General features: G+C 43.8%; 1 protein-coding gene and 1 non-coding gene across 2 annotated transcripts in view; both read right to left on the reverse strand.

Annotated features, from left to right (window-relative positions):
* The window catches only part of PTPN3 (protein tyrosine phosphatase non-receptor type 3), a 78,133-nt gene that overhangs the window by 36,202 nt on the left and 18,835 nt on the right, over positions 1-23,096 (reverse strand). Inside the window, exons 7-13 of the mRNA XM_049784499.1 lie at positions 20,828-20,948; positions 19,688-19,775; positions 15,992-16,080; positions 14,239-14,302; positions 11,517-11,689; positions 8,196-8,330; positions 4,693-4,869 (exon numbers count right to left, since the gene is read on the reverse strand). Of these exons, the coding sequence (XP_049640456.1) occupies positions 4,693-4,869; positions 8,196-8,330; positions 11,517-11,689; positions 14,239-14,302; positions 15,992-16,080; positions 19,688-19,775; positions 20,828-20,948 (847 nt within the window). The remainder of the gene's footprint in view (positions 1-4,692; positions 4,870-8,195; positions 8,331-11,516; positions 11,690-14,238; positions 14,303-15,991; positions 16,081-19,687; positions 19,776-20,827; positions 20,949-23,096) is intronic.
* Positions 8,860-8,997, reverse strand: LOC126030318 (small nucleolar RNA SNORA72). The gene has a single exon (XR_007503103.1). It is a non-coding gene; the product is annotated as a small nucleolar RNA SNORA72 (small nucleolar RNA).

The following is a 23,096-nucleotide window of genomic DNA, read 5'->3' on the forward strand; positions in this document are numbered from 1 at the left end:
TGCTGGGTAGGAGTTGAGATTTCCTACAGTTTGGACAATAAAACTAAAAGAAAAGGCCACTGTGCTTCAGGGTAGCTCTCTGGCACTACTGGGTGAGCAGGTGACAAGGCACAGGGAATTCCTGCATGGCCTAAAATGAAGCTGGAAGAGGAGATCCCTAAGATCTCTTTCCCAATATAGGAAAGATTGAATATTTGTGTTGGGGGTGGTGAACAGGGTTTTCCAAGCTAATGCTCAAGGGGCCTCTTGGTACTACTTAGCCAACTGGGATGGGCACTTCAATACTCCAATCCAATGATTATAACTATAATCAGAGCCCCAGGCTCCAAAATGAGGATCTGGTGAGATGGGGGTCTGGAAGCAGGAAACAGCACACAGTGAAAAGGTATAAGAATGGGTTCAGGAAATCTAACACTCAAACCAGGAATCCTACCACACAAGCCTTCAGCTCCTAAGAAGGAAAGCAGCTCAGTGGAGGAAGACCAAAGAAATGAGTGCCTGCTTTCCTCTAGCCCCTGCCTTTTATTCACAAGAACCAAGCCACACCCTAGGGTGAAGAAGAATACCAACTAGGGAATAATACAATAATCCCATCACCAGACCTAACCCTGGGTGTAGTATGAATATTGCTTAGGGTGGGACCAGTAATCCAACAAATGATATGGCTGTGTTAGGCACCACTAGGCCACCCTGGAGGAATGTGAGGGCCTCCAGCTCTACACCTAGCACTGTTCAGAATAAAAATATCTTAATAGTGGAAAAATACATGAAGCTTACTGCCTCAATCATTTTTTAAGTGTACAGTTCAATAGCATTATGTGCAATTCATACTGTTGTATGCACAGAGTGGAAATAAAAAGCTGGTAGCAGAAACCCCATGGTGCAGGCTAAAGGCCAGCTCCAAATAAATAGGAGAGGCACCACCCCATGCTACCCACCATCCCATCTGGAGTCACATCTCAACACAGCAACAAGGTTTTCCAAATATAACCCAAGGGGCTCTAAACTTTGCCTTCTGCCAGCGTCTGCTCTTGCAAAGACCTTTTGTTTTTTTTTTGCTTTGGGAGCTTCCCCTCCTTTTTAAAAAAGAAATCTGTGGTAGGGAGCAAGTTTTGTTTTTGTTTTTGTTTTTTTCCACCTCAGGAACAAGGGAAGGAACCCAGAAAGGCTTTTGGAACCTCGGGAGTAGCACAAAAGGGTTCAGCCTCCTTGGGCACAAAGCAAATTGCCAGGGACTCACAACTATAATCATAAACTTGGCTGTGTGGCTCTAAATATGGCACCAACTGTGCGCGTGACTCATCCCGGAGATAATGTTCGGGGTGCCCAAGCCCCACTGTTCTGGGCTGAGCCCAAATCTAACCACTCTAGTGCTTCCTTTCTCTTTCTTCTTGCTTAAATGGGTACAGAACATTACACTCAATTCTTTCTAAAAGAAGCCCTCCTCACTGTCTGTGATCTTGTTCATCTCATTTCTCTGACAGAATACTTCTTTTTTACCTCTTAATACAAATCTGCTGTATAAAACATGTCAAACATTTCTTAAACATTTTGCAAATATGCACTAAAATAACCACCATGGGATTTTCCCCCCTCCCTACTCCCTTCTTCCCTTCAAATGCAAACTGACTTTCCTTTCTCACCTTGGCACTGGTGGGCCCAGGGAGGTCAGTAACCATGGGGAGTCCAGCAGGAGGAGGGGGATCCCCTCCCCAGCATGAGCTGAATGTATGGTTCAATCCACAAGCACAGCACACTGCTGCTAACCTGACTCGGGAAACGATTGTTGTGGTGCACTTTGGCAGAGTTGCAGAGTTGGCGGGGAAACTGCCTTTGAATCATCCCTATTCATTCCTTTGAACATTTATAGCTGCGAACCAGAGTGCCCCAGGATGATCCCTCTTCCAAGGTCTCACAGAGGCAATGCAGAAGGAATCCAACCGTCCGACATTAAGACAAGCTGGGCCAGAATTGACTTAATTCAAACAGGGGCTCTGCTAAAGGGACTTTTTTTTTTTTTTTTTGGCTTTTCAGTTACACCCAGTGACGCTCAGGGGTTACTCCTGGCTATGTACTCAGAAATTGCTCCTGGCTTGGGAGACCATATGGGACATCCAGGGATGTCCTAGGCTAGCGCGGGCAAGGTAGATGCCTTACCACTTGCGCCACCACTCTGGCTCCAAGAATTTTCATTTTTGTTTCCTTCTCCAGAGCCTGTGTGCAGGCAGCTCCAGGACTTAAGTTGTATAGGATAAGACTCTCTATAATTCCAGGCAGGGTAGCCAGGCTACCATCAGAAGATCTGATGTTGGAAATGTCCTGAGGTTTCTCAGGACCCTCTTGGACCCAAAGCTCTTTTCCTACCAAAGTGACAGGTGCTGAGGAAGACTGATAATATGCTAATTGCCCAAATAGCCTCAAAGACCTCTCTAACTGGCTACTAAGTCCTCTCAATGAGCCAGAAAGTATGTGTGGCTATCAGTAATGCATGTGGCCTTTGAAAGTGCTCATTCATGACTAGCAGGACAGATCATTGCCACCTTCACCTGACTCTGGCCCGTCCATCCATCATCTCTCAAAAGCCACCGAGCCATTAAGTGACACGTGAGCACTGGTGGAACATGCCTGCAGCTGTGATCCCAAGGCGGCTCAATCACTTTCCATTTGAGAAATGCCCTTTTAGATCGTAAACACTGAGGGTAGGGGAGCACTATTCCTCTTCAAACCATCAATGAAGGCTTGTCTGACACAGCAGCCATTAATATGAGGCTTAGGTGACTGTGGAGTTAAATTTATACACAGAACTCAAGATCGGCCTATGACTGATAACTGTTGTGCTGTAGTAAAGGACTAGATCCAAATTTCCCAAACTTACTTGGTCTAATACCTCCTACTCTATAGAAAACAAACTCATTATCTCCCTCCCCCCAAAATGTACCTTATCTAAGCAAACAGAAAGTACACTTCAAAGTTACTATTGTTCCCCCTTGTGTGTGTGTGTGAATGTATGTGTGTGTGTGGGGGTGGGAGGCTGCTTCCAGAAAAACTGTTCTAAATGAAATGACCACATTTTTTTGCTCTATGAGATGCGCCTGACCATAAGACACACATAGTTTTTAGATGCTCTCCTCCCCTGCACGCAGGCTTCAGCTCCAGGTGGCATTCACTCCATAAGATGCATGGGGGCGGGGGGGGGTTTGCGTCTTATGGTACAATAATACAGTAAATTTGATACCACTGCAAGCCCACAGCAAGATATTCAACACCAGGTATGTGACCACATTTCCCAGAGCCCACAGGTTCCTCATTCTCCTTTCATCAAAGTGATAGAGCCTCCTGACACACATAGACCCAGCCTATATCATGCCCACTTGCACTCCTAATTCCTTTTTCTAGGTTTGCAAAGCCAGGGCCATACAAAGGAATTCACACAGCTCCACTCTCAGCAAGGCTGCAAGTTGGAGCAAAGGATAGCGAGCATTTCAACAAGGACCATCACAAAGCTCCAGTCGCGTGGAAAGAATAACCAGGGGGATTATTTAACCGGAGGTGTTAGAGTCCAGACAAGCTAGAAACCACCACGTGTGCTGAGGTCAAATACAGAGGAAAGGGAAGAACTGGCTACAGTAAGTGGAAGTGAGATTTGCAACTCACCTGTGTCTGGAACACAAGCATGGACCTGCTCATGAGAAGTATACAAACATCCAGAGTAACTGAGTGTTTCCCTGTTAATACTTTGCTATTAAGGGAGGCGCTATGTTTGCTTCTAAGTTTTTGGCAAAGTTTTAACAGAATTGGGTACCCAATGACTTCTTGAATGAAGAAATACCCAGTGATTTCTTCATTCCTTTAGGAACAGTATTTATTTTATTTCTTAGTAATAAAGTTGGTCAGTTGCTGTCATGGCTATTTTTTGACTGATGTTTAAAGTATTTATCTACTTCAAAAGTTGATTTCACTATTCTGAAGCTCATCTTAATTACTTTATGATGCTGTAGATGCTGTATGGTGTATTATAGCTATAATAGCAATAATAATAACCTAAACACTTTCCAAATTAAAAAAAAGGCTGGTTTGATTTGAGATAATTTATCCTAACATACATACATATGGGAGATGCATATACTTATACACTTATCCTAAAATAGAAACATACCCTAAAATACATACAAATGTATTGGAATAAGAGACCAAAAATACGACCAATTCATAAGACAAGGAAGGCAGAGCAGGGATTAGCTCAGAAAAAGGTAGAAAGGAATGAAACATAGGCCTGAATTTCTGGTAATCAAATCAAAGAGGGTAATAGTGGAAATAGATAACATCTTATGAAATAAGAGAACATAATTCAGTATTATAGAAGAGACTTTTTGTTTTCCCCTAGCCTTGAGATGTAAAGGTAGCTTGTCACATTAGAAGAAAAAATCCTATCTCGGCAATCCAAAGTGATCTCAACTGAACTTTGCTTGTTACTTGGAGGGAAAAGATCCTTCAAGGAAGCAGCAAGTAGGTGGAGAGTAGACCTAAGTGGTAGAGACAATAAGCAGGAAGGAGAGTCAGAACTAATCTCCTGCAACAACAGTGCTGGCTACCCGCTCCAGCTCTGAACAACCAATTACCCCACTGCCACTGAGCAAACCCCTCTATAGCCCAAGCAGCTGATATAAAGGAAGAAAAACACATAGCTCTTACTCTCGGTGTGGGCTTCGGGTCTGAGAGGTCTCCGAATCGCTGTCCTTGGGGGAAAGGGAGCTCTTGTACGTATAAAACACATCTTCTGTTTCCGTGATGTAAGTCATTTCGCTGGCAAGGTTGTCTGCAGAGGAGTGCCGTGGCTTTCGGATCTCGTGCCGGAGCCTCGGACTTCGCCTGGAGAAAGGTAGCAAGGAAGAATTGTAAGGAGAGTCCATTGAAAAATGTTCATTGAAAATGGAGGGGCTGGAGAGATAGCATGGAGGTAAGGGCCTTTGCCTTACATCCAGAAGGATGGTGGTTCGAATCCCGGCATCCCATGTGGTCCCCCATGCCTGCCAGGGGCGATTTCTGAGCACAGAGCCAGGAGTAACCCCTAGTGCTGCCGGGTGTGACCCAAAAACCAAAAAAAAAAAAAAAAAAAAAAAAATGTCGTGGAGTATCCTCGACCTAACTGTACCCTGTCTGACCTTTCTAAGGATGTCTTGCAGTTAGTGCAGCTGGAGGGTGAGAGCTGGGGTTCATCACCCTGGATATCCCAGAATTCACCCAGGGCCATGACAAGTCCCCCACTCCTGCAGCTTCAACTTTAGTAAGAAGTGGAGGAGATGGATTTATACCCTTTGGGAAGCTAGAGTGTTGATTTAGGTGAGTCATTCTTTCAGAAGTGAGCATGGCATAAATAGGCCATATTGACTATAGATTCGGGTTTATTTCCTGGTTGATCTGAATGGTACATACTCATGGGTTTCAAAACCAAAGCATATTTCTTGGCCAGACTCAAACCTATTTCAACTGCACTGCCTCTGGTAAATCTCACTTGACCCCAGAAGCAATGCTGGCCTTTTCAGAATATAACCCGTGTGGTTGGAGCTGGCCAGCAGCACTGCCCAGCTCCCAACAGCAGCTGAATGGCCTGGGGCAGGGCACACCCCTTTTCTGGCCTCAGCTGTGTCTACTTGCTTCTGGGAATGAATCAGATGAGGTTGTGTTTTCGGGGTCCCTGGGGCAGCACCTGAGCCTGGGCTCCCCAGTGAGTGAAGCTAGGCCATGAGCTTTCTGCTCCCCTCACCCCCAGCTCTTTCATTTCCCCTTTCTCTGGTAGCCTGGTCCTCCTTGACAGAGTCCATGCCTGCACTCTTTGAAATCCCTTGGGCCAGTTAATCAATAACACAATGTCCAAAGTGGAATTAGAAAGGCTTGTGACTCCTCAGGAGAGCACTTATAAATAGCAGGCAGAGCTCTGGGCCACAAGGGTGGTGGCATCAGACCCACTGTGCTCTTGGATCCTGTCCATGGCTCTCCTCTGGGCCCTGGCACCACTGTCCAGGAGACTCTCAGACAAATTAAGCTGTTACTATATGGCATAAATAAGGCTAAGGTGCCCATGCTGGAAACCAAAGTCCTGCTCTGACTTCCATAATCCCCCTGCCCTAAGCTTGTAATCATAGATTCGGAGCCCTACCCAGAAGCCCCTGCACAGCTTGCTGCTCTTTTCACTACTTTTCATTTTGATTTTGATATATCTATTTCTTACTTTTTGGGAGGCACACTTGGTGGTGCTTGATGGACCATATGTGATGCCAGGAATGGAACTGGGGTCAGTGACTTGTAAGGCACGTATTTTACCTTTTATACAATCCTTTTTTTTTCCCAATGGGGGGGGGGTTGGGGGAAGGGGGTTTTAAAACCACATCTGGTAGTGTTTAGGGCTTACACCTGGTTTTGCACCCAAGGGATCATTCCTGGCAGGATTTGGGATAGCATATGTGGTGCACCCAAGGGATCATTCCTGGCAGGATTTGGGATAGCATATGTGGTACCAGGGATCAAACTGGGATGGCAAGAAGGTAATAATCACCTTACCCACTCTACTCTACGAGCTCTATGGCCCATGTACTTCCTCTCCTCCCCTCCCTTCCCTTCCTCTTCTTTCTTTCTTTTTTTTTTTTTTTTTCTTTTTTGGATTTTGGGCCACACCCGGTAATGCTCAGGGGTTACTCCTGGCTATGCACTTAGAAGTCGCTCCTGGCTTGGGGGACCAGATGGGACGCTGGGGGATCGAACCGTGGTCCGTCCTAGGCTAGCGCTGGCAAGGCAGACACCTTACCTCTAGCGCCACCATGCCGGGCCCCCCCTTCCTCTTCTTTCTCTTCCCTCTCTCTCTCATGTTTGTATCACATCCAGTGGTGTTCAGAGCTTACTCTATCTCTATTTTACAGTATGCTTTGTCTGGTCAATCTCTCTGGGAGAGCTTATAGGTCTATCAACTCCTAAGTGAGGCACAAAAAGTCAACTGTATTTCTAGCAGGGGCCTGAGGACAGGGTTTTCTGTTTGTTTTTCCCTTCCTCCAGCTGATGGACAGTGGCTGCTTTGCATTTACAAGAATAAGCCCATATTTTGGGGGGAAACACTGTAAAAATAGTAATTCCATCTCTTTTTTTTTTTTTTTTTTTTGGTTTTTGGGCTACACCCTGTGAGGCTCAGGGGTTACTCCTGGCTATGCGCTCAGAAGTTGCTCCTGGCTTCTTGGGGGACCATATGGGACGCCGGGGGATCGAACCGCGGTCCGTCCTAGGCTAGCGCAGGCAAGGCAGGCACCTTACCTCCAGCGCCACCGCCCGGCCCTCCATCTCTTTTTTATCATTTGCAAAGCACTTGCAGTTTATTACCTTTGCAATGACTTTTATATCCCTTTAATGGAAATAAATTGTTAATGAACAGAAGGGTCAAGCTGTGAGTCCAGTGTTTCAGCTATGAACTCAGTGCCCTTGTCACTATGCCAAAGAGCCACCTCCTTCCTTTTAAGAAGAGTTTATCTGTCATCTTAAAAGCTGGCAGACTAAGACTACTTCCCTGTGTGCATTGGCCACAATTATTGAGAGTCACACTTCCTTACATGGGTCATATCACTAACCTGTTTTAGGGTTTCCCCAAGCTTATTTTGCCTGATGTTAATAAGAAACATGAAAATAGAGTTTCTCTTTTATTTTGGGGAGCAGGGATCCAAATTCACTAGTCCCTAGGGCTTACTCCTGGCTCTGTGCTCAGCATTCACTCCTGCTAGTGACCTGGGGTGCTGAGGACTGAATCCAGGTTGGCTGCATGCAAAGCAAGTGCCCTAGCTTCCCTATACACTATCTGAGACTCACTAAACATGCTTCTTCATGCAAGGGTTTTTCTGGAGCGTTAGTATCTTATTGGGTACCCTAATTCCAAGTAGGTTCTTACAGCAAAATGTAGTTCCCAATTTTATATAGAGCAAATACATTCTTTAAAAATTAGCTCACGATACCCTGTGGAAAAAAGCTACCTTGACTTGTGCATTTCACGAAAACAGGTTACTATGGCAAAGCTAAATGCAAGGTTTTATATGCAAATGTCAACGCTGGTGGTAGGCCATCTATATTTAGAAAGTTATTGTTTTTATTAAATTTTCAAATGAGATATAATGTTTACTGCTAAGTAAGGCAAAAAAAAAAAAAAAAAAGGCATGACATACCAGTTGGGAGTAATAGGAGGAGATCGAGAAGGCAGACTCTTGGTTTCTAAATGCTCCACAGATAAAGATCTCTGCATGGTTGGGTTCCACACCATCCCGCCAATCACTTTTTTGCAATACTGGTTATTTACAGACCTGAAAAACCAGATGCAGGTTCAGTTTCTGTACCAACATACTGGGGAAAGAAATGAATGGTCCCGCTTGTTCTCTCCCCAAAGAGGACCCTTCCTTGATGTTTCAGTGGCCACCAGTTAGAGTTAACAAGGAGGAGAGGGAGACTTGGTCACAAGTGATGATATCTCATGGGCTTGGCTTATTTTGTAGGTGATTTCTTCTGGTGAAAATATTTTCCTGTTCTTGCTACAACAGGTAATAAAGTTGTTTCCTGGATATAACCAAACCTTACCAGATATAAAGGCATTTCAGGATAAGAGAGAGCCCAACCAAATTCAAAGAATTTTTGCCTTAGTCTCACTGGTCTAAGTACAAATCTGCACCACCCTTTCAGGCGTGCTACACCCTCACACTGACAGTAACTGCCACTGTAAAACACTCAGAGAATACCCGAGAATATACAACGTTTCATAAAGAACAGACATGTATATGGGGTCTTGTTCTTCTAATGTGTCTCCATGTTGAAAAATTATTTTCCGCCTCCCCTCCAATTTATACCTGTTTTTCTAATACCAGACCTAGGTAGGTACAAGAACTATACACGTCTGGGACACAGCATGGTCTTCTTATAGTGAATATTTAGCCTGCCCTAATTATTACAAAATCAGAACACTGAGACTATTCAGTTGAAGGTTATTCTTGAATTCTGTTTATTATAACTAGAGAACTTAAATAATGCCTGTCTAAATCCCCCAAAGCAGGAAGTCTGAAGCCATATCCTATCAGGGATCAAATTTTTCATACTGGCATTTCTAAATGTTAAAATATGGTTTCATGTCTTATTAAAATAGTCTATACATTTTCTTGCAGCCTAAATCCAACATCAAAGCAAAGTAGGGGGAAATAAAAAGAAACAATGATCAAAAACAGTATTATGAACCTCCCCATTCCTGAACCCAAGAATATAGAAGTGAACTATTTTATAGTAAGACATATTGCTATCACTGATCAAAAAATGCTAAAAGCAGTGTCACTTGGTATCTATATCAAACACCCAATTCCTGTTGGGAGCAGAGCCTTAGAACAAGGACATCAAGCTGGATGATTCAAAGGTTTAATGGAGCATTTCCCCAAAGTATGTGTCATAGGCTATAAATAGGAACTCATGGGAGGGAAGTGGGGAGGAGAAAATCGACTGTCTCAAAAATTTGGAAAATACCCGGATATGTTTCTTTTTGATGAATTATTATTTGGTAGATCTAAGGAGGTTCCAAGGGTTGGGAAAATCATGAAGTCATTCCACGGATCAGTTTCCTCATCTATAAAATGGAAATAATGAGGACTGAAAATTTTAAGTTAACTGAAGCTGGTTATTGGTAGCTTAGAACTACTGATCTCTTCCCCAAGCACCCCTAAAATCCCAGTGACCTCAAGAGCTGTAGTAAAGGTAGCTGCATGTCGATGGATGTTGGGACTGGGCCAGCTTGTTTTTAAGTCTCTGGTTAAGGAAGATCCCCTATCCCTAGCTAACAGTCCACCTGAGTAGGCCCTGAGCAAACACACACAGAGAGGAAGGGGTCCAGGTGAGTGACACTCCACAGACCTTATTATCAGTGTGTGAGAGAGGTCATCTTGGTGCCTCCCTCAGTCCAGTTCAGCCTGCAGCTGTCCCTTGCTAAAACCCCATTTCTGCTCATGGCAGGAGGGTTGTTTGGCCAAACCTATCCCGAATTCCTGACCCATTAATGCTTGAGATAGGCAACAAAATGGTTGCAGCCAGTGGGCTGTGTTTCATGAGTGAAGAAGCTGGAACAAAAGTTCAAGGACATGGGTGATTTGAATCCTACTTGTGACTGGAACCCAGGTGTTCAGCAACAGAGTCTACATTTTCATTTGTATGTGAGTATGAACATGTGAATGCTGCAGATGGAACCCAGGGTATTATATACTATGACAACTGTTGTGTGTGTGCTGGGACAGATCTCAGGACCTGTACACTGTGACAATCTCAGCACCTGCAGGCCACGTGCTTACTTGGCCACCTCTCAGCTGGCCCAGGGCAGTAGTCCTGGTAGAATTAAGTAAATACCACATTCCAATAAGCTATGTTCATGGCTTGGTTAGGACTAGAGCATTAATTATATATAAATAATAAACAGCACTAATGGACCAAAAACCTTGAAAATACACTTGCTCAAGGTTCCTCGTATGCCGAGAGTAGAGTGTGTCATAAATACTATGACTGATGCTAAGAGAATTTTTTACTTATGGAATCTATAATCAGTTCCATCATCAGATAATGATCCAGAAAGGAGCCATCTCAATGACAATAACAAAATCAGTGAAGTTTACTAATTTATTTTTTTGTTTTTAGTGTCAGGAATTGAACCCAGGTCCTCACATGACCAAGAGAAGTACTCTCTTCTACTGCTGAGCTACATCCCCAAACCCAAAATAATTTTTCAAAGCAATAAGCAATCTGGGAATGATAAAAATACATTTATAAATAATTATTTATAAAAATAAATAAAATAATTTCAGCTACACTTAAAATTTTATATGGTCTTAAATACACAGACATATAGGCTACATGACTTAGTTAAGGGATAACTTGCTATCTAAATTAAAAGTTAGTAATTTGGGACCAAAGAAATAGCCCGGCAGGTATGGCATTTGCCTTGCACATGGGCAGCCTGGGTTTAATCCCCAGAATCCCATATGGTCCCCTGAGCCTGTCAGGAGTGATTTCTTAGTGCAGAGCTCAGGAATAACTTCTGATCACCACTGGTGTGGTCCAACTCGCCCTTCAAATGTTAGTAACTAGTAGATTTCTTCTACTTCACCAAATGTTTTGAATATCATCCCTATAGGTAATACTTTGAAATGGGGGTGGTTCTAAGGATTAAAGATATAGGCCTGAGAAGTTCTTATACCAGGTCACTTGGGAGGCCCTGGGTCACTGCCATGGTCATCCCTCTTGTGACACAGCATGGGAGTAGCTATAGTACTGGTTGCTTAGAGCCCTGAGAACTTCATGGCACTGAGAAGAAAAGCAGGAATCAGAGACTCTCCAGGGTGTGCTCTGGTCCTGAAGTCTGAGGTCCCTAGGCAGTGGTAATCCTCTCCCCTCTTGGTTGAGGGGTGTCCACCAACCCTCCAACATGTTTATATCCCAGTCTAGTGTAGACATGGTTGAGGTAGACTCACTTTTTGGAGTTCCTAGAGCCCAGAGTCCAGTACTGAGACAAAACATTCTTTTCCTGAGGTAGAAGCTTCTTGGCCTGAAAGAACGTGTGGTGTTCCACGCAGGATTTCCACAGGTTTTTGCAAGACCGGTAATTTAGCATGTTGAAGGCCACAATATGGTCCCTGGATTCAGTCTGTTGGAAGCCAGAGAGAGAATTAAGATGTACAGATGCAGAATGGTTGAACAAACATACTAAGTTCACTCAGTGGGGCTGAGCCAGCTAAGATGAGACAGAAAGCAAAAACTTGCATCAATATGAGGGGAGGCTGAAAAGATAAGATGGGGATAAACGTGCTTGCCTTGCATGTGGCTGACTCTGGCATGTGGAACCACATATAGTCACTGAAGAACTTAGAACACTGCTGAGTGACCTGTAAGCCCAGAGGCAGGAGTGGCCCATGAGCTCTGCTGGATGTGACCCAGAAACAAAAATAAAAGCAAAAAGCCTAAAACCACAAATTAGCCTTAGAGTCATATTTTAAGGTAGGATTCTCTCTCTCTCCCCTCCCCACCCCCCCGTTCTGGGTCATACCTAGTATTGCTACTCTTGACTCAGTAGTCAGGATCAGTCCTGACATACCACTGGGTGTTAGAGACTCATGGATAGCCTGTGTTCTAGTCCTCAAAACAGCTATCTAGGAGCCGGAGCGATAGTGCAGTGGTAGGGCATTTGCCTTGCAGGTGGCTGACCCAGGACAGACCTTGGTTCGATCCCCAGTGTCCCATATGGTCCCCCAAGTTAGGAGCGATTTCTGAGCATATAGCCAGAAGTAATCCCCAAGTGTCATCGGGTGTGGCCAAAAAAACAAAACAAAATGAAATAAAAAAACCCAGCGTCTAGCCCCAGGTGAGACTTGCTAACTATCTAATTATCTAATTAATTGCTTACTAATTAATGACCATAGGAACAAGAAACAAATCATGAGGCTGAGTACATTCTCTATGAAGGAGACCTGGGTGGAACCCCATCTTGCATGATTCCTGGCTCCCCACCTCTCAATCTCAGCCCTGATGGAGTGATCCCCTGAGCATCAAGTCTGGAGTAATCTGTGAACATTGACAGGTGTGGCCTCCCACAAAATACCAGTCTATTCTTGATCGTGTTACTTGTTTGTTTTTGGGTCAAACCCACCACCCAGGAATCACTCCTGGTGGTGTTCAGGGGGGCATATGGGATGCCAGAAATCGAACCCAGGTCAGCTTCATGCAAGACAAATGCCCTATCTGCTGTACTATTTTCTTTTCCCACTGTACTACTGTTCTGGTCCCTTGGTCATCTCCTGTGGTCCTTTGTAAATACTTTCACTTCAAATCTGCTTACATTTCTAGGTTAGATATATTTGGAGCAGCTGGAGAAGGGCAGTCTGATACATTCCTTTGAAATTTTAGCCCCAGGAAAAGCTCTTCCCCAAAGAAATTATCTTTCAACCTATCAAACAAAAGAAATTCTACAGTCCTTTGGATTTCTCCACTTGTGTCCCACAAAACACAGCTAAACCCAGTGCTCATATACAACAATCATTTTTAAAAATAATTTCCTTTTCTTTTTTTTTTTTTTTGTGGTTTTTCTTGGGTCACACCCGGCAGTGCTCAGGGGTTACTCCTGGCTTCATGCTCAGAAATTGCTCCTGGCAGGCACGGGGAACCATATGGGACACCGGGATTCGAACTGATGACCTTCTGCATGAAAGGCAAACGCCTTACCTCCTTGCTATCTCTCCGGCCCCTAAAAATAATTTCTTAATTTAAGCACCATGGTTACAAAAATGTTCTGTACTCAGGTTTCAGTCAAAAATATACACTACCCATCATTTCTTTTTTTTTTTAACCCCATCATTAACCCATCATTTAAGATGTCCTTTGCCTTTGCCCAACCTGACCTTTGGCTTTCTGTGTGTAGGTCAGATCACCACCTCCTGCATCTCTCTACTCTGCCACCCTGCATGTAGGAGTAGGAGAGGATCTCAGGAGAAGCAAACTCTGGTTCTGCTTTGCACTGTACCACAGTCCTCATTTCTAAGCCTTTGTGGGTCCCTCTTAAATATAGATCATCTTTGAAACATCAGGGAAAAATGGACACAGGGGAAAGAGAGGAAGAAGAGGTGCTGCTGACTCAGGGACTATGGAAAAGGGAGCAGGCATCTGTGCCACAGAAACTGGGGTTCAAATTTCAGCTCTTGTGCCAAGCCACTGTGTGGTCTCTCCATCCTTACACGTAGTGATACTACTCTGAAGACAGACAAACAAATGAACAGGTGGATGGACAGACAGACACACTCAGACCATGTGTTACCCTGTGGCAGGCTCTGCTGCTGGGTGCTTTGATCAGTGCTTTCACTTCAGCCTCATGGTTCCCTGATAAGGGATCTTTACTGCTTTTTGGGAAACAAGGTAACTTGGACAGAGCATGTTCAAGCAACCTACTCAGCTGGAAAGTGAGAGAATCCAAGCCCACTCTCTCTCTCTGTCTGTCTCTCCCAATCGAGTTCCTTCTCCAAAATGACTAGCAGAGTGAGCTATAGAAACAAGAGCTGGCTCCTCAGTCGCCTCTTTCTCACCATCTCTGCAGGGCTCACACTCTCCTCTTAAACCTACAGACATTATTACCTTCACCCACCCACTCAAAAACTCAAGCTGCAGGGGCCACAGGGAACACGCAAAGCATATGGAGCTAAAACTCACCTGCTTTTGTCGCTGGTGGATGAAGAACTTTTTCCTTTTAAAAGAAATTTTTAGAATGTTCACCCTGCAAACAAGGAAAACAATGAAAAATTATTATCAAGAAAACCTGGGCTTGGGGGTAAGTGAGGTCTCGACAACGTGTCCTCAACCCCATGAACCTCCAGGCCAGGGCTCTTAGCTTTCTAAGACTTTACTTCCTTGGAGAAATGATGGTAGCTCCATCGTCCCAGCCAAACACCAAGTAGCTGGCTAAAGCAGAGGATCACAGAAGAGCCACTGGATTATGATGTAGCTTTTAAGTGACAAGAACTATGGGCAAAATGCTCCCTTTGCTGTCAGCTGCTTTTATGACACTGCGGCTCTCTATGGGCTGGTGTGTACCAGGGGAAGGCAGGCGAGGGCAGTGTGGAGCAGCGGAACAGGACAGAGAGAGCAGCCAGACCAGAATCTGTCCCCCTCTTCCCCCCAGCTCCGTCAAGTGCCTTCTGTACTGTTTGTAGTAACAGAATCACAGCCATATTTCGGTGTGTCGGGTCTCCCACTAACCGCTTGACAAATATCCAATCAGTATGGCTTGGTAACAACCCTGGACATCACTTAGAGATAGAGATGCTCAGATATATTTTTGGAGACATCACTTGAGAGTTCAAGAGTACAAAGGCAAGGGGTCGGAGAGACAGCACAGAGGTAGGGTGTTTGCCTTGCATGCAGAAGGACGTGGGTTCGAATCCCAGCATTCCGTATGGTCCCCCGAGCCTGCCAGGAGTGATTTCTGAGTGTAGAGTCAGGAGTAACTCCTGAGCACTGCTGGTGTGACCCAAAAACAAAACAAAAACAAAAACAAACAAAAAGGAGTACAAAGGCTGAGAGCTAGCACAGCAAGTAAAATTTTTCCCTTGCACATGGCTGATCCAGGTTGAATCCTGATTCCTGCCAGGAGTAAACCCTGCACAAAGAACCAGGAGTAAGTCCTGAGCTCTGCTGAGTCTGGCTCCAAAGCCAAGAGTCCAAGATTATTCAACTAGAAATGTTTGGAGCCAGGATCTGAACTTGTAGTCTTCTAGGGGGTATGGAGGGCACAGAAGTGAGGGGAAGGGCCACAACCAGCTGTACTCAGGCTACTCTTAACTGAGTGCTTGGAGTCATTTCTGGCTTGGTGTTTGGAACACCAGGTAGTGCTGGGGATGGAACCAAGGCACTCCAGTCTGGGAGCTATGGCCTTGGCCCCTGAGACCAATCTGTTAAACTCCTCACTAAAATCCTTTGAACAGTACGGAAAGCACTGCCTTGAAGTGCTTGTGAAGAATCATGTATCCTGGGATGCCATGGGTGTTAGACCAGAGATGGACATTTGATAAGATTCGAATGAATAACTAATGCACAGAAAATGCATTCAGAGAAAATTCTCTGAACTCTGACCAATGTACTGCCCCAAAGGGATGCCTCCACTCCCAGCCCCCTGGCTTGGGCCGTTAGGTTTCCATGCTGACAGAGGGTCCCAAACCATAGGGTAACTGGGGAAAGGGGTTAAAGCGAGAATGTGGGGAAGAGGAAAATGCTAAAGAAAACTGAACTCTATAATTTTCCCAAGTTATGAATCTGGATAAAACATGACGGTCAGAAGTAAAAACACAAGGGAAATTTTTATCCTTTTTTTAGAAACAAAAGTCTAAAATTAGAGGCACCATTACTTCTGTTCAGCATATTTTAAAAAGCATGATTCAGAAAATAATCAGAACTAGTTTGCACTTACCAAGGATAGAAACTTGTGCAAATGTGCTTCCGGTATACGGCAATGCCCGCAGAAGCAATTCCAATCATGAGATATAAACCATGCAGATCCTGTAAAAGAGGAAAGGTCCAGATTCACAGTATATTATGGGCATGTTTATGGCCTTCGGTAAATAAAGCGCCCACACTTTCATAACCAGCAATGTATATCAGCTTCAAAGGGAAAATGTCACTGAAAATAGGCAAGGAAAGAACTAAGAGCTCAGCACCAAACCCCTCTAAGGTGAATGCAGGCAGCTAACAGCTGTCAGATTAGGAATTACCACATAAACCTATTCCTTCCAGAGAAACAGCAACATAAACACTCCATTTTCCACTCCAACAATCTAGACTCCATATTATATTCCATATTAATATTATATTAATTCCATATTATATTATATTATACTATATATATAATTATATATATAATTCCATAATATTCCATATTAAAATAGGGAAACAAACAATGGATCATGATGTAGCTTTTATCATGTAGCTTTTTATGATGTAGCTTTATCAAAATAAACATATTCCAACTTCTATCCCAGGAAAGGCTGTGGCTATTAGGATGAAGTGCAAAACTGCTGGCTCAGCATAAAATTAATAAATGAATACTGCTCAAAATCCAATATATTCAACACGTGGTAAGAGCCCAGGCAGTAGGAATTACTGTGAACTAAAAAGATACAACCACAAAGTGGTTACAAGCAGCTATAAATCCAGCTGGGAACAAGGTGAATGTAAATAAATCAAATTTTGGGGCCAGAGAGATAGCATGGAGGTGAGGTGTTTGCCTTGCATGCAGAAGGTCGGTGGTTCAAATCCCAGCATCCCATGTGGTCCCCGGAGCCTGCCAGGAGTGATTTCTGAGCATAGAGCCAGGAGGAACCCCTTAGTGCTGCCGGGTGTGACCCAAAAACCAAAAAAAAAAAAAAAAATCTTATTTTAAAAAATTTGAAGTAATTCCCTGGGGCTGGAGATAGTACAATGACAAGGGTATTTGCCTTGCACCAAGCATTGCCAGGATTAATTCCTAAGCACTGCCAGGTAGATATGGACCAAAAACCAAAACAAGAATAATCTAGTTCCCTCCCTTGAGTCATCTCAACTCCTATTCACTCAATTAGATACTCCTAATTATGAAAATGAGGCAGAGGTTGACTCCGTTACCTGAGAGTGAACCTAAGATTGCCGCTTAATTAACTGTGTTATTTTGAGGCTACTGAACTTTTCTTTTCAGGTGATAAGGTCTCTAGAAGTTACCCTCAATGAATTTTTATCATGTTACAATAAAAAGAATGGGAAACCAGGCTAGGTTAAAATCCATTCTCTATTGCCTCTCAAATGACAATGGGTCAAATCACATACAAACAGAGATTAGAACCTGGGTTAATAAGGGAACTGGCCAAACAGGATAGTGCTGATGAGAGAATAAAAGGCTATAGTCACATGCTTTGATGCAAACCCAGATCTGCATGGTGAGAACCATGGTGATATTTAAACATGACCCCTATGATCATGGAAGAAGTATTAAGCAGGAGGTACAGAGCTATGTGATAGCATGGTATTGAGAGCTGGCAAATATGGATTGATGTACCATGGCCAGCAGTAATGTGACTCCCTCCAAGATCTTGAGGGTGTCAGGCAGGCAGCTCATTATCTTGCCTCATGATCCCCAGAGCATAGCAGGATCTTTTTGCCCAGGCCAACGGGGATCGGACAAAGCAGAGATCAACTTGGGCAGTTATCAAGCAAGTCCCCTTCTCCAAAGATGACCGTTTTCACAACAGACGAAATTCTAGCTGCAAATAGGTCCTGACGCTGATTTGCTATAAGATCTGGTATCTTTTCCATTCCTGGCTACCTGTCATAACTTGCTCACTTCACAGTTTTAGATAATTAAGAAACAAAATAAAAAAAGTTTCTCTGGATTACAAAAAATATATGGGCATGAAATGTAGTTACATAACAGCTCCCCTAGTCTCAGCTTTCTCATCTGTAAAGTGGGAGAATAACTGAGTTCATACAGGTTGCCATCATCTTTATATGAGTTCTCATGGTCTTCTACAAAAATGTTGGGAGCAACGGTGAATGCATAGCTGGTTTTCAACACATCTTTGCTTCCTGTTGCGTATGGGCCAGCTGCAGGCAAAGAAATGTTCGTGTGTCACTGCTGCAAGGTCAGGTGTCTCACAGGCTGGGCCATGCTCTGCAGTCATTTTTCTGTGTAGTGTGTGGCCTTTGCCTACTTTTGGGTGGTATCTTTCTCTATCTGTAAAATGGGGTAATAACAAAACCTCACAACATTCCTTGGTATATGTTATATATTAGTCAACTTTATTTTATTTATTTATTTATTTGGTTTTTGGGTTACACCCTGCAGTACTCAGGGGTTACTTCTGGCTCTTTGCTCAGAAATCTCTCCTGGCAGGCTCGGGGGACCATATGGGATGCCAGGATTCAAACCACCTTCTGCATGCAAGGCAACGCCCTCCCTCCCTGCTATCTCTCCAGCCCCAGTCAACTTTATTTTTAAAGTTACAGCTTATTTAAAATATTTATAGCTTGCTCCCACTACTTGAATATATAATGGACCTATATATACCATGATTTGGTGGGCTCCTTTGAGGGGGGTTGGGAACACAAAGTATTCTAATTATTACTGACACCGGAGTGATAAGTGGGTAGGGGGGTACCTGCCTTACACACAGTTGACCCAGCTTGATTCCTGGCATCCCATAGGATCCAGAACTCACCAGGATTGATCCCTGAGAGCAGAACCAAGGGCAAACCCACATCCTAAGGGTCTCCAAATGTGCGCCCCCCCCCCCCACTCAAATTTAGTTATACCATACAAATTCATGGTGACAGCATTCTACTTTGGGGAAAGAGGGTTTGTTTAGGCCACACCCAGCGATGCTCAGAAGTTATTCCTGGCTCAAGAATCAAGTTATATACTCAAGAATCACCCCTGGTGGTGCTCAGGGGGACTATCTGGGATGATAGGGATCAAAATCAGGTCATCCTCATGCAAGGCAATCACCACCTTACCCACTGTACCATCTCTTTGGCTATAACAGTGTTCTACTTTTAGATATTGTGGAAAATCTTTCCTGATCTTCACAAGCATACCATCATATTTATCTAATCACACTAAACATCTAGTTCTAATTTGAGCAGCACTGAAATTAAGAAGCAGATACTTTGGTTTATTAAAGGAACACTTAGAAAAATGCCTATATTGCCTTCTTAGTCACACTACAGAAAGATTTTTACAAAATTTTTGGTTTTGACACACTACATTCTGGAACTGAATGCATTCCATTTCTGGGATTATAATCTCCCTATATTTTTTATCTTTTTTTCTTCCGCTCAAGAGAATCCCTACTTCAATAAAACTATTGCACTTTCCGAATTTTTTTGGTAAAACTTAATTTTAATGCCTTTGATTGCCCCCTACCCATCCATACCTAGGAAAGTACCAACTCAGGTTTGTAAGTTGCAATCAGGGGTAACCAGCAAAACTCAACAAAAGCCTTGTAAGGATTTTAGGGAAAAAATAAAGGGAAGAAGGCTCTTATATATCAGGCTGGAAAAGAGACAGTTTTACCCAAGGCCTTTTCAAACTGCAAAATCAAAATCAGTTTAGAAAAGCACACGGTGCCAGAATACATACCCGCCCGCCATGTAGTTCCACACCGTAGAAGTCAAGGGTCCGAGCTATGTTGATATAACACGATTCAGCTTCCGATTGCTTCAGCCCGCTGCAGAATGGAAAAGGTGCAAAGTTCACCAACAAAAGATAACAGTCTTAATTTTTTAATTAAGAAAACATCTAGTAACAGTTCTCTAGGGTTGATAATTGCCCTTGCTTATTTGTCTTATTTTACCCCTCTATTCTGTCATTGCTGTGCAAACAGCCTGCTCATTTCTTTATTAAATATAGTTGGCAGATCTATCAGAGACTGTCACCTTTCAGAATTCCCGCCTTACTTATTCCGAGTTGCTTAATTAGAAGGCGCTCTTTAGTCTTTCTGCCTTTATCTACCCCTTTTAGCAGCAGCCTTGTTCTTCTAAACGTCACTGTCCTATTTTAGGATGCTGGCTTTGGCCTGGGCAGCCAATCTGGGAGAGAGGTTTGGCAATGCCCTTTAAGAAGGGACACTGGTCTCTTGGCCTTTGTTTTTATGGCCTTCCCAAGAATGTGAGGTCCCTTGAGAAATGGCTTTCTCGTCTGGGGATTGGGGAGGGGCCTTATTTGAACTGGACTAAACAGAGCTGCCACTGCAGTTTGGAGTAACACAAGGTAAGGGGAGAAGGCCAGAGTCAACATGCTGATCCAAGCTGAGTCTTGGTGTTAGGCAGCTAGGAAGGTGGTGAACCCCACTTCTTAAAGCAAGGCAGTCTCTGAATTTTCAGGCAGCCTGCCAGTAGTGAGACCTACTCACCAGGACCTTAAGGAATGGCCCATTTTGCCTCGTTTGCCATGTGTGGCAAACTGCCCAGAGGTTTACCTAGCTGGGACTGTCTGCGTGCCAGTCAGAGTTTAAGTGAGCATGATGTTCAGAAAAGAACTGATTCCAACAGAGAACTTGGCAAATCACCCTAAACCCTGACTAGATTTCACACAAATGCTAGTTGTGCCAGATATTGATCTACCATCCAAACAGCTTCAAGATTCAGAAACCCCTGACATCCTGAAAGAAGAATCCTGGACAAAAGAGGCGAGAACATCAAACAACAGAAGACATGAGACTTGCTTACAGTGAACCGGGGTTTCCAAAAGTAGGCCACTCTCCAGCTTCCTCCCTCTTACCTGTGCTGTTCATGGAGCAATTCCACCTTCTTTAAAAAGTCATCACTCTGGTCTGGTATGAATTGACTCTCAGCAAGATAGCCCGGGAGATGGATGGAAGAATTATAGTCCCCCAAATGAGCTACGGAAACAGAAGGAGAAGGAAGAGTCTCTTCAATGGTCTGTGCATACAAAGTGCTATCAGGACACAAAGAAAACAGGTAATAAAAATGCACAGAGAAGTCCTGCTACCTCCTGAACTTGACACTAATTCCAGAATCCACATTTATGATCTGAGACCCCAGGACAAGCTAAGTGCTCAAGCTGTGTGCTCATACTGCCCAAGACTACCTGAAAAGGGAGTGGGACACTATTGAAATCTGGGTAGTCAATGCCATTACCAAACTGTGATGAGCTCAGCCATTTGCATTCATTTCCAAGATGAGATGAGCTTCAACCACAAGAAATACTAGTTTTTAATTTTCTTTTTTTTTTAGTTTTTGGGCCAAAGCTGACAGTGCTCAGGGCTTCCTGGTTCTAGACTCAAGGATCATTCCTACTGATGGTCTGGGACCATATAGGACACTGAGATCTGAATCTGGGTCAGTTGTGTGCAAGGAAAATGCCTGAGGGCAGCCTGCCAGCATTGGGATCTACTCAGCAGGACTTAAAGGAATGGCTCATTTTGCCCAGTACCCACTGTAGTATGACTCTAGCTATGAGAAATGCTAGGTTTTCTACGCCAGGCATGGCACAGGCAGCATCTGACTTTAACCTAATGAAATTGGCTGGAGTTGCACTCTGGAATTACTTAGGCAACATCATCAATGCATTTGCCCAGCCCACGTCCTTGGTGATAGAGGAGTATTGAGATTTGAAAACCTGTGCTGAAGTGATACTCAGGGATTCCAAAAGCTCAGGATACTCAAGGATTCCAAAGCTCAGGAGCTTTCTGAACTTGAAGTCAGTTGCAGGACAAGAGAAATCATTAAGACCTTTGAAAAGACCAGTTAACTGTTTCGTTTTCTTTTGGGTTACACTCAGTGGTGCACCAGGTTCATTCTGACCTTGGAGACTTGAGATCGATCCTAGGAGGGCTCGGGGAACTGTATGGGGTACTAGAGGTTGAATGCATGCAGAGCAAGTGCTTTACTTCCTGTACTATCTCTCCAAGCCCCAACAGTTAACATTTAAAAAAAAAAGTTGCAATAATTTTGTTAGTAAAGAAAATGGGGCTTGTGGATTAATTGCTCACTGGAGCCATCCTCACTCTTGTTTTATATATCTAAGACTCAGTTCATAACTGTGATATATCACAGTTATGAACTGAGTCTTAGATAAGAGCCCACACCCAGGGCCCATTCCCCATTGACTCCAGCAGGCCAGAGACTGAGCTAATGAGTCCTTCCATCATCGTAGCCACTTGCAGGGTGGGGCATCTGAAGCTCCGGAATACTGTAGATGCTTATTTCTACATGGTCTTGCTCACTTTCAACTGTCATCACACATGAAGACTGCTCTGTAATGAAGGATCCCTTCCATCTTTACCTGTTTCAGATCTAAAATAGGTCAGACTCATTTGTTAGAGGGATGGTGGCAGGGGGTGGGGGTCACCACACCCGGCAATGCTCAGGACTTACTCCTGGCTCTGCACTAAGGAAACACTCTTAGTAGTGCTCAGGGACCAAATGGGATGCTGGGGATTGAACCTAGGTCAGCCACATGTAAGTTAAGAGCCCTACCCATTGTACTATCTCTCTGGCACAAGGTCAGATTCATTCTAGGCCTAATGCCCTGGAAATGCTCAGACATATGAAGGCTTACAATGGGCTGCAGTAGAGTCCACAGAGAGTTTAATTTTGAAGAGGCAAAGAATGAAAAGCCAAGCAAGCTATATATACACAGTCTTTGTCAAGGATAGACAGCCAAAATAGTGCCAGGTACCATTCTAAGAACTTCACTTACAGGGACTTATTTCTTCTTTATTACAATCCTGTGATTTAGGCATTCTTTCTCTCTACTGGACAGGTAGAGAAGCTAAGGTCAAGAGACATTCAAAGGCAGGCAGGTAGGAGAACCCAAAGTCAAGTTGAGGTGACCCCCACTGGCTCAACATCGATGGTCCAACAATCAGATCCTCGTTATAGATTAAAAACAAAACAAAACAAAACAAAAAAAACACCTTCCCAAGGGGCTGGAGATAGTACAGCAGGTAGGGCGCTTGTCTTGTACAATGTCAACCTGGGTTTGATTCTTGGCATCCCATATGATTGGTATCCTGAGCACCATC

This window comes from Suncus etruscus, chromosome 1 (genome assembly GCF_024139225.1).
Source record: "Suncus etruscus isolate mSunEtr1 chromosome 1, mSunEtr1.pri.cur, whole genome shotgun sequence".
Lineage (NCBI taxonomy): Eukaryota > Metazoa > Chordata > Mammalia > Eulipotyphla > Soricidae > Suncus > Suncus etruscus.